The sequence below is a fragment of the Sparus aurata genome, chromosome 4 (genome assembly GCF_900880675.1).
Source record: "Sparus aurata chromosome 4, fSpaAur1.1, whole genome shotgun sequence".
Lineage (NCBI taxonomy): Eukaryota > Metazoa > Chordata > Actinopteri > Spariformes > Sparidae > Sparus > Sparus aurata.
In genome coordinates this window covers 1645993-1670708 of record NC_044190.1, presented here as the reverse complement: position 1 = coordinate 1670708, position 24716 = coordinate 1645993, and the positions used below count along the sequence as shown (strand labels likewise).

Below are 24716 nucleotides of genomic sequence, written 5' to 3'. Positions count from 1 at the left end.
AGCCCTGTAGCAGCCAGTGTCACTGAGAGCCCCGTAGCAGCCACTGTTACTCAGAGCCCTGTAGCAGCCACTGTTACTGAGAGCCCTGTAGCAGCCACTGTTACTCAGAGCCCTGTAGCAGCCACTGTCACTGAGAGCCCCGTAGCAGCCACTGTTACCCAGAGCCCTGTAGCAGCCACTGTTACTCAGAGCCCCGTAGCAGCCACTGTTACTGAGAGCCCTGTAGCAGCCACTGTCACTGAGAGCCCTGTAGCAGCCACTGTCACTGAGAGCCCCGAAGCAGCCACTGTTACTCAGAGCCCCGTAGCAGCCACTGTTACTGAGAGGCCCGTAGCAGCCACTGTTACTGAGAGCCCTGTAGCAGCCACTGTTACTGAGAGCCCTGTAGCAGCCACTGGTACTGAGAGCCCTGTAGCAGCCACTGGTACTGAGAGCCCCGTAGCAGCCACTGTTACTCAGAGCCCCGTAGCAGCCCCAGCCCCCACTGCTCAGCCACAAATGCATGTGCGTAGACAACAGAAGGTTAAGATTAAGTGTGTACAATGGGACTTCCGGTGGGCTTAGACCAAGATGGCGGCGTGATTTGATTGCTCCACACAGCCTCATAGAATTTAATATAATTCCCCGAGTTACATTTACTAGTTCAACAGTAATCATGTCAAAACCCGCGTCGAATAAGGAGAGCGATATCTTCAGGCGTGCAAGAAGTTCACAAAAGCAGAAAAGTGAGCCAACTATCGGGAACGAGGAGCAGGCTAGTATGGACCAAGCTAGCATAACAGCCATATTAACAGAGCTACAGTCACTCCGGGCGGAGTTCAGTGGATTTGGCTCCAAATTGGACGAAATAGACGGACGGCTCTGCAAGATGGCTAACTCCGTTGAGGCTCTAGAAAATAACATGAATGAGGTGAAGCGGGACGTGGCATCCAATATTGCACGGATGGAGGAAGCCGAAACACGCATCATGTCAACAGAAGAGAAGTTGGAGACCAGCATGGCGGAGTTCAGTAAAGCTTCAGGACGGATCATATACCTTGAATCCAAAGTCGAAGACATGGAAAATCGCAGTCGGAGAAAGAATTTACGTATGTTTGGACTCAGAGAGGGAGAAGAGGGAAGCCGACAACTGTTGGATTACGTGCAAGAGATGTTGCCGAGCTGGCTGGGTACAGATAAATCCATCGCGTTGGAAAGGGCTCACCGTACGCTGGGCCCGGCAAAACCGAACCAAGACAGAGCAGTCCTCATACGTTTTCTTAAGTTCCAGGACCGGGAATTTGTTTTCCGCAGCTCCAAAGTTCGTGACATCAAGCACAATGGAAACAAACTCTCCTTCGCCCAGGACTTCTCCGCTGAGACGATGAGGCAGAGACGTGAATTCAATGCTGTCAAGAAGCTGTTGATCGATGCCGGCTCCTTCCGAGGGTTTCAACAAAATCCATGCAGAATAAGGGTACTCCATAATGGTAAGATTCACCTCTTTTCGTCGCCGGAGGATGCGGAGAAATTTCATCGCGGACTCTGAAGTGACTGCATGGGTTTGTTTACAAACAGAGAATCAGCTGATGCCTGTTTAAGTTGCAGTGCACTAAATAATGTCGAAGAGGTTGGTACTCTCGTGTTCGCGAGTGGATAATAGATATGGTGCACGATGGTATAATAATTTAATTTGATTTAACCCAATTATTTCCACAAATTAAGATTCGATTTTAAACTATATTACATGTCGGGTTAATCAGCTGGTGTGTTCTGTGTTCTGGTCATTACTGTAAAGGTTGAAGAAAAGGACTTGAGAAGTTTGGACTATATGTTCTGTCCAATGTTATGTTAAATATTGTATAAAAGGCCTAGAAGTTTTATGTTTACTGTTACTTGCCTGAGGCTTAAGTTCAACAAATGCATGACAATTCTGGGCACAATGCTTGAAAGGAAAGTGCTATTTTGAATTTGTTTTTATTTATGTATTTTACTTATTTTTAAGAAAAAAGGAAAGGTTTTAGTTAATTTCTTTTAACTACAGAATGAAGAAAGAACTGATTTTGTTGTCTGTTTACTATCATTGTTATTATTAAGTAACTCTGCTCTTGTTGGTGGACATGTTCAGTTGCAATAGCCATTCAGTTAGGGGTATTATTTTGTGATTTTTCCGACTACGTGGTTTGTGGACATCATTCATGGTCTGCCTGGGATGGGTTTACTGGTGAAGCTGCTCCTCAGTTATGTGGATCAGCATTAAGTCCTACGACTGTTACAGGTTTTGGAGGGAGATGAAGGAGAGGAGGGTTCAGGGGTTCACGTTGTTGTGGGAGGATGTTGTTAGAGTCTTCCAAGTATGGGTATATGTTTGTTTGTTTTGTTTCTTTTCTTTTTTTGCAGCAGCAGCAGCCTCGTTTTTCTCTTTTCTTTTGTATAAATACATATGTATCATGACTAACTCCTCTAACATAAAGATAACGAGTTGGAATGTCAGGGGGCTTAGGAAAATAACAAAATTAAAACAAGTTATGAGTAGGATTAGACATCTCAAGTCTAAAATCATATTTTTGCAGGAAACCCACCTGACATTTGCAGACTTAAAGCGAGTACAGAGCAGATGGCCTGGCCAAGTAATACATGCATGCTATAATAATTATGCAAGGGGAGTGCTTATCCTCATTCACCGGACGATACCATTGCAGATTGTTAAAACTATTCAAGATCCAGGTGGAAGATATGTTATCGTCCAATGCAATATCCTATCAATGACATGGAACTTAGTGAGTATCTATGGTCCCAATGAAGATAACCCCAGTTTCTTTAAGAATATCTTTCTTGAATTGTCTACTATGAACGGATTTTTTCTCTTAGGGGGGGACTTCAATTGTGCTTTAAATCCAACAATAGATCGTTCAACGGGCCGTGACACGGGTAAAACTCAAACTAGAGAATCACTGAAGCAGTTTATAGAGGACCTTAATCTAGTGGATGTTTGGAGAGAACGGAATCTTGATAAAAAGCATTATTCCTGTTATTCAAGTACATTTAAATCACATTCCCGTATCGATTATTTCATTGTTTCTAGAGAACTCTTACCAAAGATTAGCGAATGTTGGTATAATGGTATTGTGATAAGTGACCATGCGGCTGTATCACTTAAAATCCAAACCAACAAAATTGTCCACAGCCCACCTAATTGGAGATTCCAGGCAAGATGGCTGCAAGACCAAGTTTTTGTGGATACTATTGGTTCTAAAATTAACAGCTTCTTTGCACTAAATACTGATTAAAATAGTGCTTGTATCAGATGGGAAGCATTTAAAGCATTTATCAGGGGAGAGATTATTAGTTATACCAGCTATAAAACAAAACATTACAAAATGGAAATGGGAAATTTGGAAAATCAAATAGAAATATTGGAAAATGACGTATATGCAAAAGATGACCCTCTTAAACAAAAGGAATTGATTATATTGAGATCTAAATATAATAAAATGTCCACAGATGAAAGCGCCAAAAGTTTAATGTGGTTGAAACAAGGTTATCATGATCAAGGAGAGAAGGCTGGAAAACTTTTAGCCTGGAGAATAAAAAAACAACAAACTGATCGAGCAATTAATAGTATTAGGACACCACAAGGGACCCTAACAATAGACCCGCTAGAAATAAATACATGTTTCAGAGATTTTTACGAATCCCTATATAAATCAGAATGCAACCAAGCCTTGGATGCACAGGAAACGTTTCTTGATCAGCTTCAGTTTCAGTCATTATCTGATGACGTAAAAATTGAGTTGGATAGGAGTATTACAACTGAGGAGCTGTCAGAAACAATCCAAAATATGAATAGCGGTAAGGCACCTGGGCCTGATGGCTTGCCTATAGAATTTTATAAAGCATTTAAAAATAAATTGGTAGAGCCGCTTCTAAATATGTTTAAAGAATGCTTCCAGGAAGGAACTCTTCCACCCACTATGAGACTAGCTGTGATAACCCTCATCCAAAAACCAGGCAAGCCATCCACAGAGTGCTCGTCATTTAGGCCAATCAGTCTGATGTGTAACGATACTAAAATACTTTGTAAAACGCTAGCAAGAAGATTAGATCCACATCTTCCTAAACTTATACATAACGATCAGAATGGGTTTGTACGAAATCGTCAAGGTTTCCATAACATCAGAAGAGTCCTTAATATATTACATGAAAAAGCTGGTGATAAAGATACAGCGTTACTCTCATTAGATGCCCAACAGGCATTTGACAGAATAGAATGGCGCTATCTTTTTAAATCGCTACCACGATTCGGATTTGGAGAGAGATTCCTTAGATGGATTCATGTTCTCTACACAAATCCAGTGGCAGAGATTCTGACCAATAGTGTTGTCTCAAAACCATTCAACTTACAACGTTCAACCCGACAAGGCTGTCCACTATCACCAATGTTATTTACTTTAGCTATCGAACCTCTCGCTGTGGCCATCAGGGTCAATGATGGCCTCGCGGGCATCCAGATTGGTGAACAAGAACATAGGATAGCTTTGTATGCCGATGACGTCATTCTTTTTCTGACCAGGCTTAAGGATAGTATTCCAAATGTAATAACATTAATACAAAAATTTGGAGAGTTCTCTGGATATAAAATAAATTTCTCTAAGTCATCATTATTATTTCTAAATAAAAATGAACGCTTGACACCAATTGTACAGACACCGTTTACAAATGCAGAAAATGGTTTTACTTATTTAGGTGTTAAAATTACACCTGAAATCAAAACTATTGTATCCTCAAATTATGACTCACTAACAGAAAATATAAAAAATACATTAAACCGCTTGACAGTGATGCCAATTTCAATGATTGGCCGTGTTAATATAATAAAAATGGATATACTCCCAAAATTCCTGTACCTTTTTCAATCAATCCCACTCCCACTTCCAAAGTGTTTTTTTGATAAAATCAATAACATTTTTGCTAAATTCATTTGGAACAATAAAAAAGCTAGGCTGCGACTGAAGTTGCTTTACTTGCCGTATGAGAGAGGTGGCCTTCGCCTTCCAAATCTGCGCTGGTATTACACGTCTGCTCAATTACACTCTGCCTCGTTTTATTTCAGCTCAGGTATTCCTCCAGCTTGGGTAAATATTGAACAAACAACTGTACCAGAACTACCCCTCAAGCTGTATCTATATTCAGCAGATCTTAAAACATTGAAAAAAAAGACAAAGAATCCTTTTCTTAAAAATGTCATTGATATCTGGTATTGTGTACACCAGCATATTGGAGACATCCCTGCCTTATCTCGTTTTTCTCCTATATGGGGAAACAATGACTTTACGCCGGGTAGAGGTGATGGTGGTTTCAAGCTTTGGGCAACCAAGGGTGTGCAATGTGTAGGGAACCTATACAGAAATGGCAAATTACTTACCTTTGAGCAAATATGTAAGGAACATGATATACCAAGAAAACATTTTTTCAAATATTTGCAGCTGAAACATTTTATATCATCAAAAAATAAAGACCTAATGTCTGAGCCACCTTTGACAAATATTGAGAACCTAATCATTACAAATCTGGCTAAAAGGGGTCTAGTATCTTTGTTTTATGGGACCTTGATATCTCATGAAAAGGAATCATCCAAAGACCGCTTAGAAGCATGGAAAGCTGATATTGGGGAGGATATACATGAAGAAGACTGGGAAAAGGCATGTTCAAAGGCACAGCACAATACAATTAATACAAGATTAAAATTGCTACAATATAAATGGCTAATGCGAACTTATATCACCCCAGTAAAATTAAATAAAATCTGTCCTAGTATCCCAGATGTTTGCTGTAAATGTTTAGAGGAAAAAGGAACACTGTTTCATTGTGTTTGGGAATGCTCAAAAATACAATCATTTTGGCAGAGTGTGATGGGGGCCATTTCCCAGATAGTAGGTCAGAATGTTCCCCTGCAAGCCAAGCTCTGCATCCTGGGTATATACCCTAAAACGATGGCCCTCAATACTAAACAATCAGTTTTGATTGACTTTGGGCTTCTCCAGGCTAGAAGACTGATCGCTCTCTTCTGGAAAAATATACAATTGCCCTCTGTAAAGCTATGGTTGAAAGAGGTTGCGACATATCTTGCGTTGGAAAGAATAACATATATTGTAAGAGGGAAAAGAAGAAAGTTTATTAAAGTATGGCAACCTTTTTTGGAATTTTTGGAGGATGAGAATCTTGTAATAACTTGAGATCTTGAGTTACTACTGCTGCTGCTTTTTTCAGTTATTTGTTTTTTTTTTTGGTTTTTTTTTTTGTGTGTTTTTGTTTTGTGTTTTTGTTTATTAACTTTTGTTACCACTGTGATCTTTTTGATGTATAGTGTATATATATGCATTATCACTATTGCTGTGGTAACGATTATCTGTATGTTTTTTTGTTTTTCTCAAATGTAAAACCAATAAAATATTGTTTAAAAAAAAAAAAAAAGTGTGTACAATGTGGCCTTACACTCAACAGATGCAATTTGAGGGTGCATAATAAGCGGAAACATGCTGGGAAAAAAGACATCACTGCTGAAGCAGCCACAGTCACTCAGAGCTCAGGCACTGTTGCTCAGAGCCCCGTAGCAGCCAGTGTTACTGAGAGGCCCGTAGCAGCCAGTGTTATTCAGAGCTCACCCACTGTTACTGAGAGCCCCGTAGCAGCCCCAGCCCCCGTTGCTCAGCCACAAATGCATGTGCGCAGATGCCAGCAGGTTAAGATCAAGTGTGTACACTGTGGCCTTAAACTCAACAGACGCAATTTGAGGGTGCATAATAAGCGGAAACACTCTGGGAAAAAAGACATCACCGCAGAACACCATTTAAGCTGTCAGTGTATTGACCCCCAAAATGGTATTTTTGCTGTTAAAAAAACATTCACTGGTCCAAGCAATCCAATTCATGTCATCAAAAAAACATCTGGCACAAACCTACAAGTTAGGTGTGAAATGGTCTTGTGCAAGGCCAATGCTGAGTTTGCTGAAAGAAGCAATTATTTGGCATTTGAATGTGATCACCTGCGGTCACTCACATATTGCCTACCTGGTAGTGACACCATTGCACTTGAGGAAAACATTTTAAACCAAATGGTGCAGGAAAAGTGGTTTAGTGAGGCCAAAAAACAAACATGCCAGCAACTACAAACAGAAGCAAACAATAAGGGAGTGCCTCTGTCGTGTCTGGTTGATATTGGAGGACCACGCAGCAAAATTTTCATTTCTGTATATGAGCCGCACCTTTCTTACTATAGTAGATTAGGACGTGTGATGGTGTCATATGACAGCAACAAAGTTGAATGGTGCTGCCCATGTGCAAAGCAAAGGCAGACATGCACCCATAAATGCATTGCCAAGTGGCATTTGTTTCAAATAAACCCAGACCTTTTTAAAAATATCCCTGATATTGATGTTGAAGCCAATGAATCAAGAGAAAATGCTACCGAGGATGTGGAACAACTGAGACAGGAACAAGCACAGTATCCACCTGAGGATCCAGTGTTGACCAAAATGGTCAGGTACATCTTCCGGAAGAAAATCCCTGCTGATCTGCCTCCCGATCTTCGAAAGTCAAAAAGTGACTTTCCACAACACTTGATCCCCACAGAGTGCACAGGCCTGCCACAGCTTGGAAAACCACAACTTATCACCTCCCAAGCCAGAATTGTGACTGTGACTGAAATAATAGAAGGTTTTATTCTCCTCTTCCTTGTTTTTCATAAACCATTGCATATTTGACAGTTGTGGCTTATATAACCCTGTGTGATGTTAAAAGCAGCACAAAAATTGAGGGAAACTTATTTAACTGGGTTATGGATTTTCTAAGAGAGCGGGTTATCAAGGTTAAAATTGGGTCGGAGGTGTCAGAAAGTCATGAGGTAGAGAATGGTACACCGCAGGGGAGTGTTATAAGTCCTACACTATTCACAATAATGATAAATGATATATGTGAAAAAATACCGATAGGAATGGGAAGATCTCTGTTTGCAGATGATGGGGCATTATGGAAGAAGGGAGGCAACATAGACCATTTAGTGAAGAAGCTGCAGGAAGGGATAGACCAAGTGGAAAAATGGGGAGCAGAATGGGGTTTTAAATTCTCAGTGGAAAAAGTAAAGTGATGTTCTTCTCAAAAAAGAAAATCAGTGGAAATAAAAAGTTAAACTTATATGGAAAGAACTTAGACAGAGTAAACAGCTTTCGATTCTTGGGGTTGATTTTTGATTCTAGATTAACGTGGAGAGAACATGTGAAGAGAATAGTAGAAAAAAGTAAGGGAGTATTAAATGTTATGAGGTGTTTGGCCGGATTAGAATGGGGAGCGAATTTTACTTCATTAAAATACATATATGTAGCACTAATTAGGTCTAGAATAGAGTATGGTAGTGTGGGATATGGATCAGCAGCTAAAACGGTCCTCTCACAGCTAGATGTTATCCAAGCTCGAGCATTAAGAATTTGTCTAGGAGCAATGACAACAGCACCAGTATGCTCCCTTCAGGTTGAAGCAGGAGAAATGCCATTATGGATTAGAAGGAAACAGCTTATAGCCAACTACTGGACAAACCTAAAAGGGCACAGTGAGGATCACCCAACAAAGAGAGTATTGGAGATGTGTTGGGAAAAAGTGAAAGAACAAAAAACAAGCTTTGGGTGGGTCAGTGAGGGTTTAGCACAACAACTAAAGATACAGCAGAGAGAATTCAGCCCAACACTTCTGTGGACAACAAGACCAGAATGGATGTTAGAAGAATCAAGTGTAGATCTAGAAATATGGAACATCAAGAGAAGAAATAAGACAGCAGATCTAGTTCAGGAATTTTATAACTATGTAGATGAAAAGTATGGGGAATATGTTTACATATATACAGATGGTTCAAAAGAGCCGATAACAGGAGCAACAGGTGCAGCAGTAGTGATTCCCAGCCATCATACCACAATATCAAAGAGAACATCAGATCATTTAAGCATATATGCAGTAGAGCTATGCGCAATATTACTAGCAATAGAATGGATGGAGGACAAGGTGGACAAAAAGATAGTCATATGTAGTGATTCAGTTTCATCAATACTGAGCATTAAAAACAGGACAGGTAAAACACATCAAGAAATACTCTATGAAATATTCGTAAAAACATCCAGATTAATACAACAGGGGAGGGAAATGACATTCATGTGGGTTCCAGCGCATTCAGGAATACAAGGAAATGAAAAAGCAGACAAAATTGCTAAGGAGGCAGTGAAGAAAGAAGAGGTGGAAATGAAAGTAAAATTATCAAAAGCAGAGGGGAAAAGTTTAGTATGGAAGGAAATAAATAATCAATGGAGTCAACATTGGAAGCAGGAGGAAAAAGGGAGACATCTATATAAATTACAAAGTGTAGTAGGAGGTATAGGATGTTATGGAGATAATAGAACAGAACAAGTAATCATGAGCAGAATGAGAATAGGGCACAGTAAATTGAACAGCACACTTAGTCTGATAGGCAAACATACAACGGGTTTGTGTAACTATGGGGAGAGGGAGACAGTAGAACATGTGGTGATGGCATGTCCTGGTTATGAACGGGAGAGGGAGATGATGGCTACAGGGTTGCGGAAGGTGGGAGGAAGGGAAATTAACTTTAATAATATTATAGAATGTGGAAAATCTAGAGAAGGGAGGAGAATCATCTTCAGATTTCTTATATCAACTGGATTAATTAAAAGGACATAGAAGAAGGGAAAACGAGAAAAGTAAAGTCCAGCAGATGGCGGTATATGCAACATTAAGGATGCCGACTGCCATTAAACACCAAAGAAGAAGAAGAAGAAAGCAGCACAAATAGGTGTATATTACAGTTTTTGTGAAAAATGTTTTACAAATTTGCTGAAACAGCCTGAAACATTTGTAGTAATGAATTTTAATATTAAATGTTGTCCACGGCATGCAGCAAACATGTATCATTCAAACTGATTGAAAATATGCTGACAGATCAACAATTTTTATGCTTGTTGTGTGTTTTGTTTTTCTATCTAGGAATATCCACATACTGCAAGCATTGCTCTACCTGTGGTATGGTCTACCGCTACCAGGAGTGGAGGGATGGAGTGCATAACTTTGAGGACCATACTATTCTGTCATTGCATGTTTGTGTATTCCTTCAAAACACTCTCCAGGTAGAAAACATTTGCACAAAGTAAAATTCTTTCAGAAGCCTAAACAAACTAATAAAAGACTAATTTGTTTTACATTTGAAATTACTTTTTATAGACCCACCAGTCCATTGGAAGCGCAGTAGATGTGCTGGAGAAGACCTGTGGAAAATCCTTCCCGTCCAAACAGAGGATTTTGAATGCATACCTCCAATTTGAAGCCATGACAGATCACACATATACCTATTCATGTGTGACATGTGGTTACCATCCTGTCACAGTTGTCATGGATCTTCACAAGAAAGGGGTTTTCAGTATGCCTGGTAAGCAAACACTTTACATCATCATCTTTATTTTCATTTCATACATTTTAATGAAGTTTGTACTCCTGTCTGTCGTCTGAGGCTTGTTGTCATGCCATGGTTGTTGTTGGTGTTTTTGTTTTTTTTACATCAGAACTGCTTGAGACAGATTGCCACCTGGGGACTAATAAAGTTGTTTAAACTTGAACTTCATTGACACTGTTTGCCTATAACTACTCATTACACTTGGAATTTGTTGTTCTGGTTTTTATTTCTAGTAAGCAGCATTGAGCAACCGCCCCCTGATTATGATGGAAAAGTAAATGTGGAGGAGTTCTGGGAGTCCGTGTCACTGGAAATGGTCAGTCGTGGACTGGTGCCAAGTAAGTATAGATGCTGTGAAGATGCTGTTTTCTTTCTTTCTCACTGGTTGGTTGGTTGCTTCACCCTTAGATTTTTTGAATGAACACACCTACACTCGAGACAGCACCCCTTTTACTCTCTCTTTTCCTTAACGTGGCAGATCTGGTAATCATTTTCTTTAGTTCATATTTTACCTTGTTACTTTGAAGCGTAATTAACCCCTTAAAGACATAACGATTAATTAATTAGTTTTAATTCAATCTTATGATACCGGTGTTGACACCCTGAGTGTTTTTCTTTTCCCCTTTTTTTCACTGCCATAATCCAGATTATTGAAATAAAGCTATTGAGAGTGAGGTCAAGTTTCATGGTCATGCAGTATGTACTTACATTTTCTGAAATGTTCCTGCAGGCAACAGGCAGAACCCTTTTGTGGTACGACCCAGTTTCCATAATTGGGCACCATGGATTGGTCCACAAACAAGAGGCTCAGATGTGGTCTTGAACACTGAATACAACAAAATCCACCAATCACGTCACCCAAATGAAGCAGCAGAGTTCTTGATTACAGAGGAAAGACTCACTGATGAGATTCTTAAACTTAAGGTATTCACACTGTAACATTTTTTTTAAATAGCTAAGCTCATTGTTGAATCCAGAAGGACCATAATATCTGCTATTAAACATCTTAGATGGAAGTTGTGCGTAGTCTTTGCAAGGAATGTGGCATAGACTCCAAGGGCTCCAGGATGGACCTAGTTATGAGGTTGAGAAAAGAAATGCAGGACCGCTCAACATACGATAAAGTGTTTTCAAAGGTCTGGGGTGCCTCTGGTGAGTTGATTCATTTTCACAAGTGTTTCCATCAGTAATGAATTAGTTTTTACTTTGAATATACTCCTAATGATAATAACTTTCTTTCAAAAGGTGGATGGGCTGTTGTCATATGCCCCTGCGCTGTTGTATATGGTGTGAAATTTAACTTGAGGGCTGAGAGCCCTCGGGACTTCGCAGATTTGCTGCTATCGTTGAAACACTTCCCCAATGTGACTTTGTATGACTTCGCAAGAGGACTTGCAACGCATACAAACATTAGGGAACCACAGTCATTGCCCTTCAGTCCTCACGAAGGTAGACTGATGGATGCTACTGAGGAGAATATCAGATTGGCCTCTGCACGTCATGTGAAAGTCAGCTTGCCATGGCTAGCATCAAAGAAGCCAGTACCAGATGAAGATGGCCACCCTCTGACGGGATCTAAAGAACATTATGCTCTTTACGACCGCTTCCATGAGGCAAACACAAAAGACAAAAAGGATGTGTTGCGGAAAATAGACCTTGTTCCTGAGTTATGTGGCTGGGTCAATAGCCAATGCGCAGAGCAGCTCTTCAGTGGAATGAGGAAGAATAATCATTTTTTAAATATGATGACACCCTCTTCCCATATATTCCTAATGAGGAACCTTTTGCACCATTACAACAATCGACGCAATGCAAAAAGGATTGATGACATGAAGAAAACATTGGGGAGTCAACTGGAAATACAGTTGAACTCAAATGGTCAAACAGTTGCAGGTAGGTAGTTGCACAGTATATTGTGGCTTTAGGTATTTTTAATCCAGTAAGTACAGTATAGGTAAATGCATACTGGTGTTGACAAGTCATGATCTCAATTGTTTCCCTTGCCTATCAACAGCAGCCACGGCCACACCATCAGCTGCTCCCGTCACCACACCATCAGCTGCTCACATCACCACAACGTTGGCTGCTCCCATCACCACACCGCTGACTGCTCCCACACCGTCGACTGCTCTCATCCCTACACCGTCGGCTGCTCCCATGACCACGCCGCTGACTGCTCACACACCGTCGGCTGCTCTCATTCCTACACCGTCGGCTGCTCCCATGACCACGCCGCTGGCTGCTCCCATCACCACACCGCTGACTGCTCACACACCGTCGGCTGCTCCCGTCGTCACACCGTTGGGTGCCTCTGAGAGCATGACCACTTCCATCCCCATACTAAGTATGGATATTAATGCATTTTGTAACAAATGTAGATTGTTCCTACATGTATTATGCTGCCATTCAGGTAATTGGGCTTATCTTGCAGGTCGTTTTCAATTGTGCAGTGAAAATTGTGTTGGCATCAAGCACATGCTCCACACAAGTGTTGGAAGCAGTGTGAAGGACATCCAGGTAAGAATGATGGCCAGGTTCTATGGGTATCTATATGTATTTCGTATATACTACATTAAACAAAGTGTTTGTCGTTTAATTGTATTAAAGTCATTTTGAAATTGTTTTATGATTTGCCATCTTGTGCTATTGAAAATCATACTGTCATTTTTCAGCTCAACAATGTGTTGGATATCCAAAAACCAAAGGATGAGGTTATAGGTGTTGTGGGCCCCTTTGTTTTAAGAAGGCTGGACTTCCTGGGACTTGGGTTAAACAGAGAAGTGGAGGCAAATGTTAGTACACTTTTTTGAGTTATTTGACTGTCTTCCAGGTGTAATTGTCTATAATTCATACAACAATACAATATGTTCTTATGTTGCAGATCCTCAACTGCTGTTTGTGGCTGGTGTCACAAATTGCAGGACCCAGGGTATGCATGGATTTTTTGTTATGTAGTACAATATTTGATAAGTGAAAATACTTTATTTTTAAGATACATAATAGAAACTTGTCCTCTTTGCTTTATAGGGAAAGGCTGTTTTTGCTGTAGATGGCTATGTCATTTCCACGTGGAAACAACCCTTCACTACGATACCTCTTCTTGCACTGCCGGTAAGTTTTTACTTTCCCTAAATAAACAATGGAGTGATCTATCTGTTGTACCTACAATTTTATTGTATTGAACCTGTACATATTGATCACCTGTGACTAAGGTTAGGTGTTTTAAATGTCTTATGGGCCCCAGAAAGAGTAGCTGCTACCAGGTGTAGCAGCCAGTGGGGATCTTAATCAAATCAAATCAAATGATGAAACTACAAGCTGTTGTTGTCATTGCAATGATGCAGGTTGATGCAGCCTCCAAAGACTGCATCTTATTCCCAATATGGAAACCAGGACACTGGATACTAGGCGTAAGTGTTAAAGGTGTTACATCAGAGTGCATGTATTCATGATAAATTTGTACTATTTTATCAAATTGTCACATCTTAACATCTTTTTATTCCACTGGACAGCCACACATAAGCATAAGAGTTGCTCAGTTTTTGTCACGACTGTGTTAATATGAAAGCTGTGCTTATGCAGATGTCATAATCAAAAATGTGCTTCCATTATTGTGATATTATATATTTTACAGACCCTCCAGCCTAAACAACGGAAGATATTTGTGCTCGACTCCACCAAGCCTACGGGTTTTGGGGATTTGAACTATTTATCAATGCTCAGGTTTCCAGTCACTGTTGCATGTGAAATTGCGTCTGAAGTTTAGGAACCGTTCACTGTTCCTATTAGAGTTGCATATTTTGGGAACCGTTCACTGTTCCTATTAGAGTTGCATATTTTGGGAACCGTTCACTGTTCCTATTAGAGTTGCATATTTTTGATATTTTGGGAACCGTTCACTGTTCCTATTAGAGTTGCATATTTTTGATATTTTGGGAACCGTTCACTGTTCCTATTAGAGTTGCATATTTTTGATATATTGGGAACCGTTCACTGTTCCTATTAGAGTTGCATATTTTGGGAACCGTTCACTGTTCCTATTAGAGTTACATAATTCTTCTGCAGTGTTGTAAGGGAGCTCTCATAGACTCTATTGTACATGATTTATCTGTCTGATGATGTGTTCATTTTATTTGTGGTAGCAATCTGCAGACCTACTGTTGACACATAGAAAAAAAGATGATCAATAGTCATTACAGATGCTAATTTATTCAAAACCTGTAAATATCTATCCATATGTAATACTGAGGTTCCATGTACTCTATTAAGTTATTGCTAGGATACAGACAAAAATCCTGAGGCACTTGCAATAATATCAGGAGCATTCCATTAATTGTCCGTGATGGATTCACTGGTAATGCAGTGGAGATGTACACTGAGGATGTAGAGGCTACTCTTACATCTTAGATCAACCATTTCATAACAAACATCTTGATTGACAAAAAAAAAAAAAACAGCTGTGGGTGGCTCCTCTGTCTTTGTTGCATGACAGAGAGATTCATAGATCCGTCATACCCACAGCCATCAGGCTTTTTAATTCCCTTGCAAATTGTAGATGAGCTGCAAGACAACTGAATTTCTGTCACTGTTATCTTATCTTGTTCCAAAATTATAAATGGAAGACCAAGTTTGGAGTCCTGTGTTTAAAATATTGCCCACAAATATCGTGTCACATCCTAACATAAGGTCTTGCATAGTGTTTCCTAGTTTTTTTTATTTCATGGTGTGTTGTGTGTTGCTTTATGTTTTTTCGTAGATCAGTTGCAGCACAACTACTGCCTGGACCATGGGCATTTGTTAATAAAAAGGTTAGGGCTGTTTTTCAATTTGATATGCCCTGTGAAATGTGCTATGTATTTAAATTTTACTAATTAATTTATTTAAATAATGTAATTTATATGTAATCAAATTATTATGTTTTTTTTTCAGAATGTCCCAGCACAAGGAGCACCCCCTGAATGTGGTGTGTTCGTGCTAATGGTGGGTTCTGAAGTTAATGAAGTGGTGGGATTGTGCACCTCGGCATCAACACTTATAGTGTACACAGGTCCCAAGAAAAAAGTAATAATCATAATTTGAATAATAAGAACTTTTTTTTGATTGCAGTATGCACTATACATGGCACTGGAGTGGCACTTTGACTTCTCCCAGGTGAGAAATCTTTAAGTGTGAGTTACTAATGGCCATACTGTATTTAAGGTTTGAAATTGCAATGACATATCTGTCTGCATCTAATAGGGAGATATGCCACATCTGAGGAGGTGGTGGTGCCAGCTCCTCCTGGAGAACATCCAGCAATGCATGTGTGTTTTTATTTATGTATTTATTAATTTCTTCTTTTTTTAATCTTTTTTTTTGGGGGGGGGGGGGGGGTTGGTTGTTGTTCAGTGGTCTGATATCTATTTTCTTTTAGGAAGAAGAACTCCCTCCATCCCCCACAGTTCTTCACAGCCCATCAGCTGCCTGAATCCGAGGCCAAAAAGGAAAGGCACTCTACCAAACTGACTGTTAAACCAGGGTATGAACCCAACCGTGAATTCTTGTCCAGTACTTTCCAATCTTGTTTGTTAAACGTTTATCAGTTTAAAATGTTACATTATAAGGATCTAGTATAATTAATATGACCTCTATGTGAAAATTTCCATATAGGAAGAGAAGACGGTTGCATGGACTAGAAGAACCGCCACTCCACATATCTATTGATATGGTATTTCATTAATTACTCACACTTTCAAATTGTTTTATAAATGTCTTACATTGTTCTATAAATGTCTTTTCCAAAAGAAAATATAAAAATTTAATGTTCATTATTTCAGTTGCCACCTCTAGTGTTGGAGGACATTTTTGCACTGGTTGTCCTCAGTGAAGGAGACATGGCCATCCTGACCCTCTCCCTCGTGTGTCACCACTTCAGAGAAGTGGTGTCCACCAGGGCTTTTAGGAGGAAGGCACATTTTCTGTGGCTGAACAGTAAGATTTTGAAACACCAAACATATGTTATACCCATAAACCGCACTTTTTTCCAAGTTGAATGAATTGGTCAAAATTGTCTTACAGGTGTGGCATCTTGGAGCAGGTTCTCGGCAGGGTATCGAGCTGAGTACTATAAAATGTATTCACTCGATACGTGCAGAGAGTGTAACATAACATACAAAAACTGCATTCCAGGTAAGCAAAATGTTAATATGATAGATATTTTTGTTATTACCTCCCAGAGATTGTAGTAGAGCACATTTTGAGACATTGAAATTGTGAGTAATGATATTCAAGATACCCACCAAATTAAAAAAAATGAAGTGGGGACTCAAAAAAGAACTCTTAATACATTAATAAATCTTTTATTTACCCACAGGCTACGCAGGAAGGGGGAAGAGAGGGGAGCTGCAGGGGATTTACAGCGAGAACTCACACCCAGGCTTCTGCTCCAACTTCTGCCAGATGTGCACAGGCTTCCCTGAGTAGAGTTGTGAATTGATCGGTGAGTGTTTCTTATCTCAAAACAATTTTTAAAGCTCTGACAATATTTTATTTTATTTTTTTTAGAAATGTTCATTGAAGTTACTTTGAAGACAGAATGACTACAAGCTATCAGTGATATTTCAATGGCAGGCAGACGACTCAAGCTGCGCCCATCCTGATGAGCTGATCAGTCACGTGCTCTCCTCATTCAAATAAGGCGTACTATTTAAACCCCCCCCAGCTTACCTGCTCATCCCAGGCTATGCTGCTGCTGCTTACATCTCGCTGCTGCTGCTCCTGTGGGGTTTTGGAAACCCACCTCCTACCTAGCATCCACCTGTGGGCTCTGTTTTTACGTTTCCCTGTGGGGGGGGGGTCTGCAAAGCAGATCATTAAGGGAACGAATAACCAAGGCAGAGCCTGACGCCAAACCTGCTGCAGCTATGCTCAAGGATATGCTATGGCAAATTGAGTTACATGTTATGTTTTTCTTTCAGGAGTGATCGAGATGACATTCTCTTCACTTGAAGCAGAGACGTTCTGATTGAAGTCATCATTGTTCCTGTTGAATTCTTTCTCGTGTGTTAGCTTTCTACTGCTTCTACTGGTCAGTTTTGACCCGAGTCTTAAATTCGCCGTAGCCAGGGTTTTGAAATTGGTGAGGTCTGGAGGGGTCCGGAATTTATTAAATGTTAATTTAATATATATTTTTTCATTGTATAGCAGCCATCTAGGGAAGGTTTTCACCACTGTTCTAAGCTTAGCGTTCTCCTTTAGTGGATAAAGGCGCCTCTCACCCTGGTTCACTGGCGTCCCAAAGCTTTAGAAATGTTCTAATAATTTAATTATTCATTTATTAACCTCTCTTGTGTTCCACACATCCCCAAAAATCCTGCCTGTCATTTTGATTTAATTGTGTATAGTTAAAGGGGTCCAAAGTGATGCATTGTTAAATGAAATAACTGTGATAATGATTTTTTTTTTTTGCATGGGGTGAAAGAAATTCAAGAACAGATGAAAAACCTTATAATTGACACCTACGGTACCGGTCTGGAAAGTGTTACAAAGACTTTTCTTTAATTAATAAATGAAAACAATTTTCTTGAGTCCTTGAGTCATTTTATCTGTAGTAAGATGCTGCAGATGATTTATCAGTCTGTGGTGGCAAGATTGTCTTTTTTTTCCATTCTGCTGGCGAGGTGGCATCAGACACAAGGATGCAAGGCAGCTGGGTAAACTACTTGGTGGTGGAGAGATGTACACTGAAGATGTGAGAGGCCATTCAGAACAACCACCAGGATCATCCACTTCATAACATCTTTATGGATCAAGAAAAAAAAGGCAGTGGTGGACATCTCCCCTTTCTTCACTACAGGATAGATAATAATTGTACTTTTTTTTTTTTGCCTGACCTACTGCTAACAGATTTCATAGTTTGATCTGAAGTGTCTGTTCATTGTTGCGAAATAATAGAAACATTTCTTTTGGTAATGATTTGCATTATTTGCTATCACTGGCTTTTTTCAATCATCTATCATTATGATATTCCATGAAAAGGGTTGAACTTTTTTACTTACTTAACCAGTCAACTGAGAACCACTGCCCTTGATTACCTGGACAAGTCCCAAAATACACTCCACACAAACGGGCACATACAGTAACAAAGGCTATGACACATCAATACTGGACATGACACTGTATAGGTGAGAAGTGGTTAAAAACAGTTTTCCAAGGTATGTTTTTTAGACTGATGCAGACCTACATCATTGGAAGATAGGAAAATTACATAATGCTTTCTTTGATTGCTGTACAGTCTGCTGATTGATGATGCCTACATGATAATTTATGTAGCCTATAAAATAATCACTTACTTCTCTGCATTTTGCTGTTCTCGGGTTTCCGTCAATGACATAAACAATGACAAACCTATTTATTAATAGCAAAAACACAATTTGTCGCTGCAAAAGACATTGCAAAGACAGTTTTTGTTTCACTAAAGTTTTATTAAGATTTTAGATCAATCTTCAGTCAAATAGTCGTTTTGGTAAATGTACAGCAGTAGGGAAAAATCCTCCATCCAGGCGCTGTTTCTACCGAGTTTCCGAAATCCCGACTGTCCCTGAACTAACCACGATGACGTAGTGCACTCTAGGCAGAGCTTGGGCGTGTGACGTGCGTGTCATGGGCGGGGCTTGACCATCCAGCCGATCGTGTGACGTGCGTGTCATGGGCGGGGCTGGACCGTCCAGCCGGTCCAGCCCCGCCTCCAGCCGCAGACTTTAGTATTGCAGCCGGCCGCAGCCGTTAGTACTTGATTCAGAGGCTGCATTGAATTGTATTATGACGCATTCAAGATCTACTCAGTAATTATGAGCATCTGACGAAGGTCAGTTACGTTATCATGATGTGTTCAATGTGGTCTTGTAAAATGTGTTATTAGTGGGACATTTGAATAGCCTAAATACAAAAAAGTTAAATGTTCAAAGATTTGTTTGTTTTCATAGCAGTATAAAATAAAAGACACCATAATAGCTGACAACAACAAAGTAAAAAAGACTATTTAGAGTTGTGGACAGTTTACACTGTCTTTTGAATGGTTTAAGAATATTTTTTGCCTGGGAAAGTGAAGCTGTCCACCTAGAGCTATGGTACTAAGAAGCCCATTTAGATTTTGTCCAAGAATAGGTTAGTTCTGCATCAGTTTCTCCATGAAACATAACATATAATGTTTACAACATATATAATGGAACAATAAACCTTTATGCTCTGCTGCACTAGAATCAGCAGTGGCTGCTTCATCTGAGTTTGACCCCACAGCAGTCGCTCAGCCCAGCAGTCCCATGATGCCTTTGATGGTGAGTGAGTGATGTAGACACTGGTTGGCTGTTTTAATTTATTAGTGACCCACTACCTATTTGTTGAGTGGTTAATTGAAAATGTATTTGCAATCAGAGGTGTAATAACGTGTTGCAAATCAGTGAAATGAGAATAAGACAACTAATTTGACATAATTTACATAATAACACTCTGACTTGTTAAGTCGTTAATCGTAAAAAAAAGAAACAAATTGGCTGTATTACACCAGGCACCGTTAAGAATACTGAAAAACAAGAAAATTGAAGGTGGCAATGAATGGGGTAGAGGGGCCCACACCGATATTCTTTCAGGGGGCCCAGAATTCCTAGCAACTGCCCTGATCATATGCTATTTGATATTTTTGTGTGGTAGTCTACTTCTCAGGATTTTACCTTCTTTTTCTTCAGGGTCTGTAAGCATCATAAAAGTTCCCCACGATCTGTACGCAGTGGCTCAATATTCAGCAAATCTCACATCCCTTTGACAAAATGGCTTGAGTTCATGCACAGGTACAGTATTTATATATTAAAGAAATCAAATTTAAGTTTCTTAAATAACATATTTAGCAGTGTGATTTATAAATGTGTAGTTGATGTAGGATCCTTTACATAGTGGATGGTGCTTGTGGACTGGAGCACATCATATTGAGCCGTGTTCCTTATACTATTGTCCATCCATTAACATACATTGAGGGAGACAAAATATTAGGAACACTTTTCAATACATTGCACTCCAGTACACCAGAACAACCCATTACAACCTCAATAATAAACATAAAGTATAATTATCACCTTTCTGACAAGTCACAGGTGTCTTCTTGCACCTCATACAGTACAAATTGGAAGGGCACTAACTCATGCTCGCCTAGTACAGTTTACTTTTAGTTTCATGTCAGCCCAATTCAATGACAGGATATTATGCAGGCCATGTCAATTAGGTTTCCTAATGACTTTTCTCTTTCCTTCAGATTTGCACAAGGTTTGCAGTTGAAGCAACTTGCCATGATCACTGAGGGGATAGCAGCAAGCTCCAGGACATTGACAAAAATGGCAAAAGTACTCAGAAAAGTTGTCACATTACATACTAGTCTCTAACTATAATTGATTAGGTAAAAAAATAGATGCTTGATAAGTTACTACTGTAGACAATTGGATTCAATATTGCTACACAATTATTTGTTACATTCAGTGACACATGCAATGTTACATAGTCCTAAACTTGTGCATACATATTTATCAAATTCCATACTTCAGCCATTGTTACAACTCAACTTGCTAATGTTTTATTTCTTCATTTGAAGGTGTGCATTGCTGCCCTCAAGCAACTGAGGAAAAGAGGAATGAGGATTGGTGGTCGTCATCGATTTGTTGTTATCGACGAGAGCAAATTTGCCCACAAACAAAAGGTGGGCTGTATATTTGTATGCATCTGTACTATATTTAAACCAAGATTTTATGACAAGGGGCGGTTCTGCTCATTATCATTCTATGATTACTGTCAAGGAGAAATGCAAATGTTCTTGTTCCGCAATGTTTTATTTTCAATCAGCATGAGAACAATCAGGCAGTCAATATTAATAATTCGTTATTATCACCCTCTTAAAATTCGGCTTATGTCATATTTTCAAGTTTTTCGAAACCTGAACCAATATCTATATTTGGTTCAGTTTTTTCTGTTTTTTTTTTTTTTACTTGAAAATATGACTATATCAAATATTTTAAGAGGGTGACGATATACAAGCTGTAAATGAGGATTGTGCAGCACACCCTCTGACCTGTTTTTTAAAATGTAGAATAATACTTTATCCTGCAGTGCATGTGGAAAGGACACATATTGAAACCCAAAGCTTATTAAAGTTTTTGTCTTTTCTTATTTACTTTCAGTACCATCGTGGTCGATGTGGCAACACTTGGCGCCGTGAACGGCAGTGGGTCTTCGGGATGCTGGAGGTTGACGGGAATTCCAGAAGACCCATTCTGAGACTTGTCAGGGATCGCACAAGACAAACCCTTATAGGCCAAATTAGACGCCATATAAGACCCAGAACATCCATTCTCACTGATGAATGGCGTGCCTACAAGGGGCAACTTGCTCAGTATGGATATGGTCAGTATTCTGTCTGCCATAAAAAAAACTTTGTTGACTGAGAGACTGGTGCTCATACTCAGCATATTGAGCGTGCATGGCAGAACTACAAGCTGGAAGTATGGCGCCATAGAGGTAATCGTACTCCTGAGTCACTGAAGCTTCATCTGAAGATGATAGAGTGGCACCACTGGTTAGGTGTACGCCATTACAATGGTGTCTTGGGCAGACTTTTTCATGATTTAAAAAAACAAGTCAAGTAAACATCAAATATCGGACTCAAACTTTGCCTCATGGCACTTAATCATGTTCTCTCCTGAATAGATCCTTGCTTGTGTTGTATCAATTCTCACATGTATGCTGCTTTAGATAAACATCATCTGCTCTGGAACCCTCTGTTTGAGAAGTAATACAAATGATGCAACGGTTTATGTTTTCGGTTTTGTGTTGAAATACATGAAGGAAAAATCTCTTGACTTGTCTGTTGCTTTTGTTAAGGTATTTAAATCATTTGACAGTATAATTACACTTCATGACATCTTAATGAAAGGTTCAAATTGTTCCACTTTACTTGAATTCATAGAAAACAGTCATGACACTGTTATAACCTGATTTAACTATGTAATTACACTTCATGACATCTTAATGAAAGCTTCAAATTGTTCCACTTTACTTGAATTCATAGAAAGCAGTCATGACACTGTTATAACCTGATTTAACTATGTAATTACACTTCATGACATCTTAATGAAAGGTTCAAATTGTTCCACTTTACTTGAATTCATAGAAATCAGTCATGACACTGTTATAACCTGATTTAACTATGTAATTACACTTCATGACATCTTAATGAAAGCTTCAAATTGTTCCACTTAACTTGAATTCATAGAAAGCAGTCATGACACTGTTATAACCTGATTTAACTATGTAATTACACTTAATGACAGGTTCTAATTGTATATGACAGTTACAAACTCATTTGGCAGTGTAGTTACACTTAATGACATCATAATGAAAGGCACAATGTTTAGGACACAATCATAATGGTCTTGTGACAGCTAATGTCAAAATGAACCACATATGACAGTTTAATGCCATGTTATCATATAAAGCTAAATAGTTTTTTAAAGTTTGACAGTGAGGTCTACTGTGTCATGTTTATGACAGGGTATGTTGTCTTGGCTTATGTCAAGTTGTCATAACAAAGACATCTCAAACAATGTCAACTTTGCATCAAAGGTGACATAATTTACCGAATGACACTTAACGACAATTGTCATAAGTATTCATTAATGTTCATGACAGGTGTCATGTCACGATTATGACAGTGTTATGACAGTCTTATTCACCCCCATTCAAATAAAGTGTTACCAGGTAGGGTAAAAGAAGAAAATCATACAAGTAGTTTTCTGATTAGCAGTGGTGGACAGTAACGGAGTAAATTTACTTGAGTACTGTACTTAAGTACATATCCAGAGGAGTAACCACGCTGTCGACTATGTTTGTCAAAACCGCGACAATGGCTGCATCAGGAGAACAGACAATCCGCTGAGTCTCAGTCTGAGTCTGATAATGATCCGGAGTAGGAACTTTCAGAAAATCCTTGGCCTTATCTGGACTCCATGTTTGAGTTTGACAGAGTAAAAAACGTGGACACAGACAAACATCTGCAACATCTGCTGTCCTCCTGTGATCCCATTCATTTTATTTGTTTTTGTAGGTGTTTCTGCAGGCTTTATATAACATTGTGGTTCCAAAAGCAAGCACATCAGTGCAGGTGGTTTCAAAGAGTTAATTCTCAGAAACAAGAGTTTAAAAGGTCCTTAAATTCATTTAAGAAAAAATAAAAATTCAGAAAAAATTATAGTAATTCACTGATGTGAAAAATATGAAATTTACTCTTACTCTTACTCTTACTTTTACTTAAAGTAAATTTAAAAGCATGTACTTTTGGATACTTAAGTACCTTTAAAAGCAAGTACTTTTTTACTCTTACTCGAGTAACATGTCGACTGAGCTACTTTTACTTGTAACGGAGTAAATTTTGACCAGTAGTATTTGTACTCTTACTCAAGTACTGGGGTCGAGTACTCTGTCCATCTCTGCTGATTAGCAGCATCGTGGCTTATTTCTCTTGCTAAAATTTGTCAAATTTGTAGACCATTATCAAACTACAAATGCAACTGATCATAATGAGATTTAATACCTTGTCTACTATTGTCTGGGGGTTGCTTGTTGTTAGCTGTGACATCTGCCATTTCATGTCAATACTGATAGATGGTAAAAAGACTGTGTGAGAAAAGGAGCATCCTGACAACAACACTTTAATCATTTAATAAAGGAAGAAAAGAAAAAGAGTTGGTAGCTTTATTAGGTTTGCTCCTTGCCATTTTCACAACCTTTGCTAGGTTAGAATGCAGGCAGGCAATGTTTTCCTCAACTGGAGATACACTTAGAAAGAAAGTGATTCACTTAATTACAATTCAGTGAGGGTGTATTTAAAGGAATAGTTCACTTTAAATGAAAATTCAGTTAGTGTAGTTTATTAATCCACAAAACACTGCTGGAGTTTCACTGGAAAACTGCAGCAGTGTTTCCAAACAGTTGAGGTCCTTTGGTCAGTACTGGCAAAATGTAATAGGGGGGGAACTTACAAAAAAAAAATATTACATTTTGCCAGTGACTTAAATTGTTTGGAAAAACTGCTGCAAGCTGTTTTCCTGTGAATGTTTTGTGGATTAAAAAACTACACAAGACTTCTTATCAGCATGAGGGTGAGTAGATAATGACTGAATTTTCATTTAAAGTGAACTATTCCTTTAAATATAGCC

The 24716-nt window shown here is 39.1% G+C and overlaps 1 protein-coding gene across 1 annotated transcript; it reads left to right on the top strand.

Moving 5' to 3' along the window:
• Positions 1-655: 655 nt before the first annotated feature.
• On the top strand, positions 656-13321 carry LOC115580341 (uncharacterized). Its single transcript, XM_030414599.1, has 11 exons — positions 656-1428; positions 6484-7694; positions 10023-10162; positions 10257-10461; positions 10719-10823; positions 11216-11409; positions 11496-11637; positions 11731-12378; positions 12500-12829; positions 12917-13002; positions 13316-13321. The coding sequence occupies exons 1-11, from the start codon at positions 656-658 to the stop codon at positions 13319-13321; spliced, it is 3840 nt and encodes a 1279-aa protein (XP_030270459.1).
• The last annotated feature ends 11395 nt before the right edge of the window (positions 13322-24716 follow it).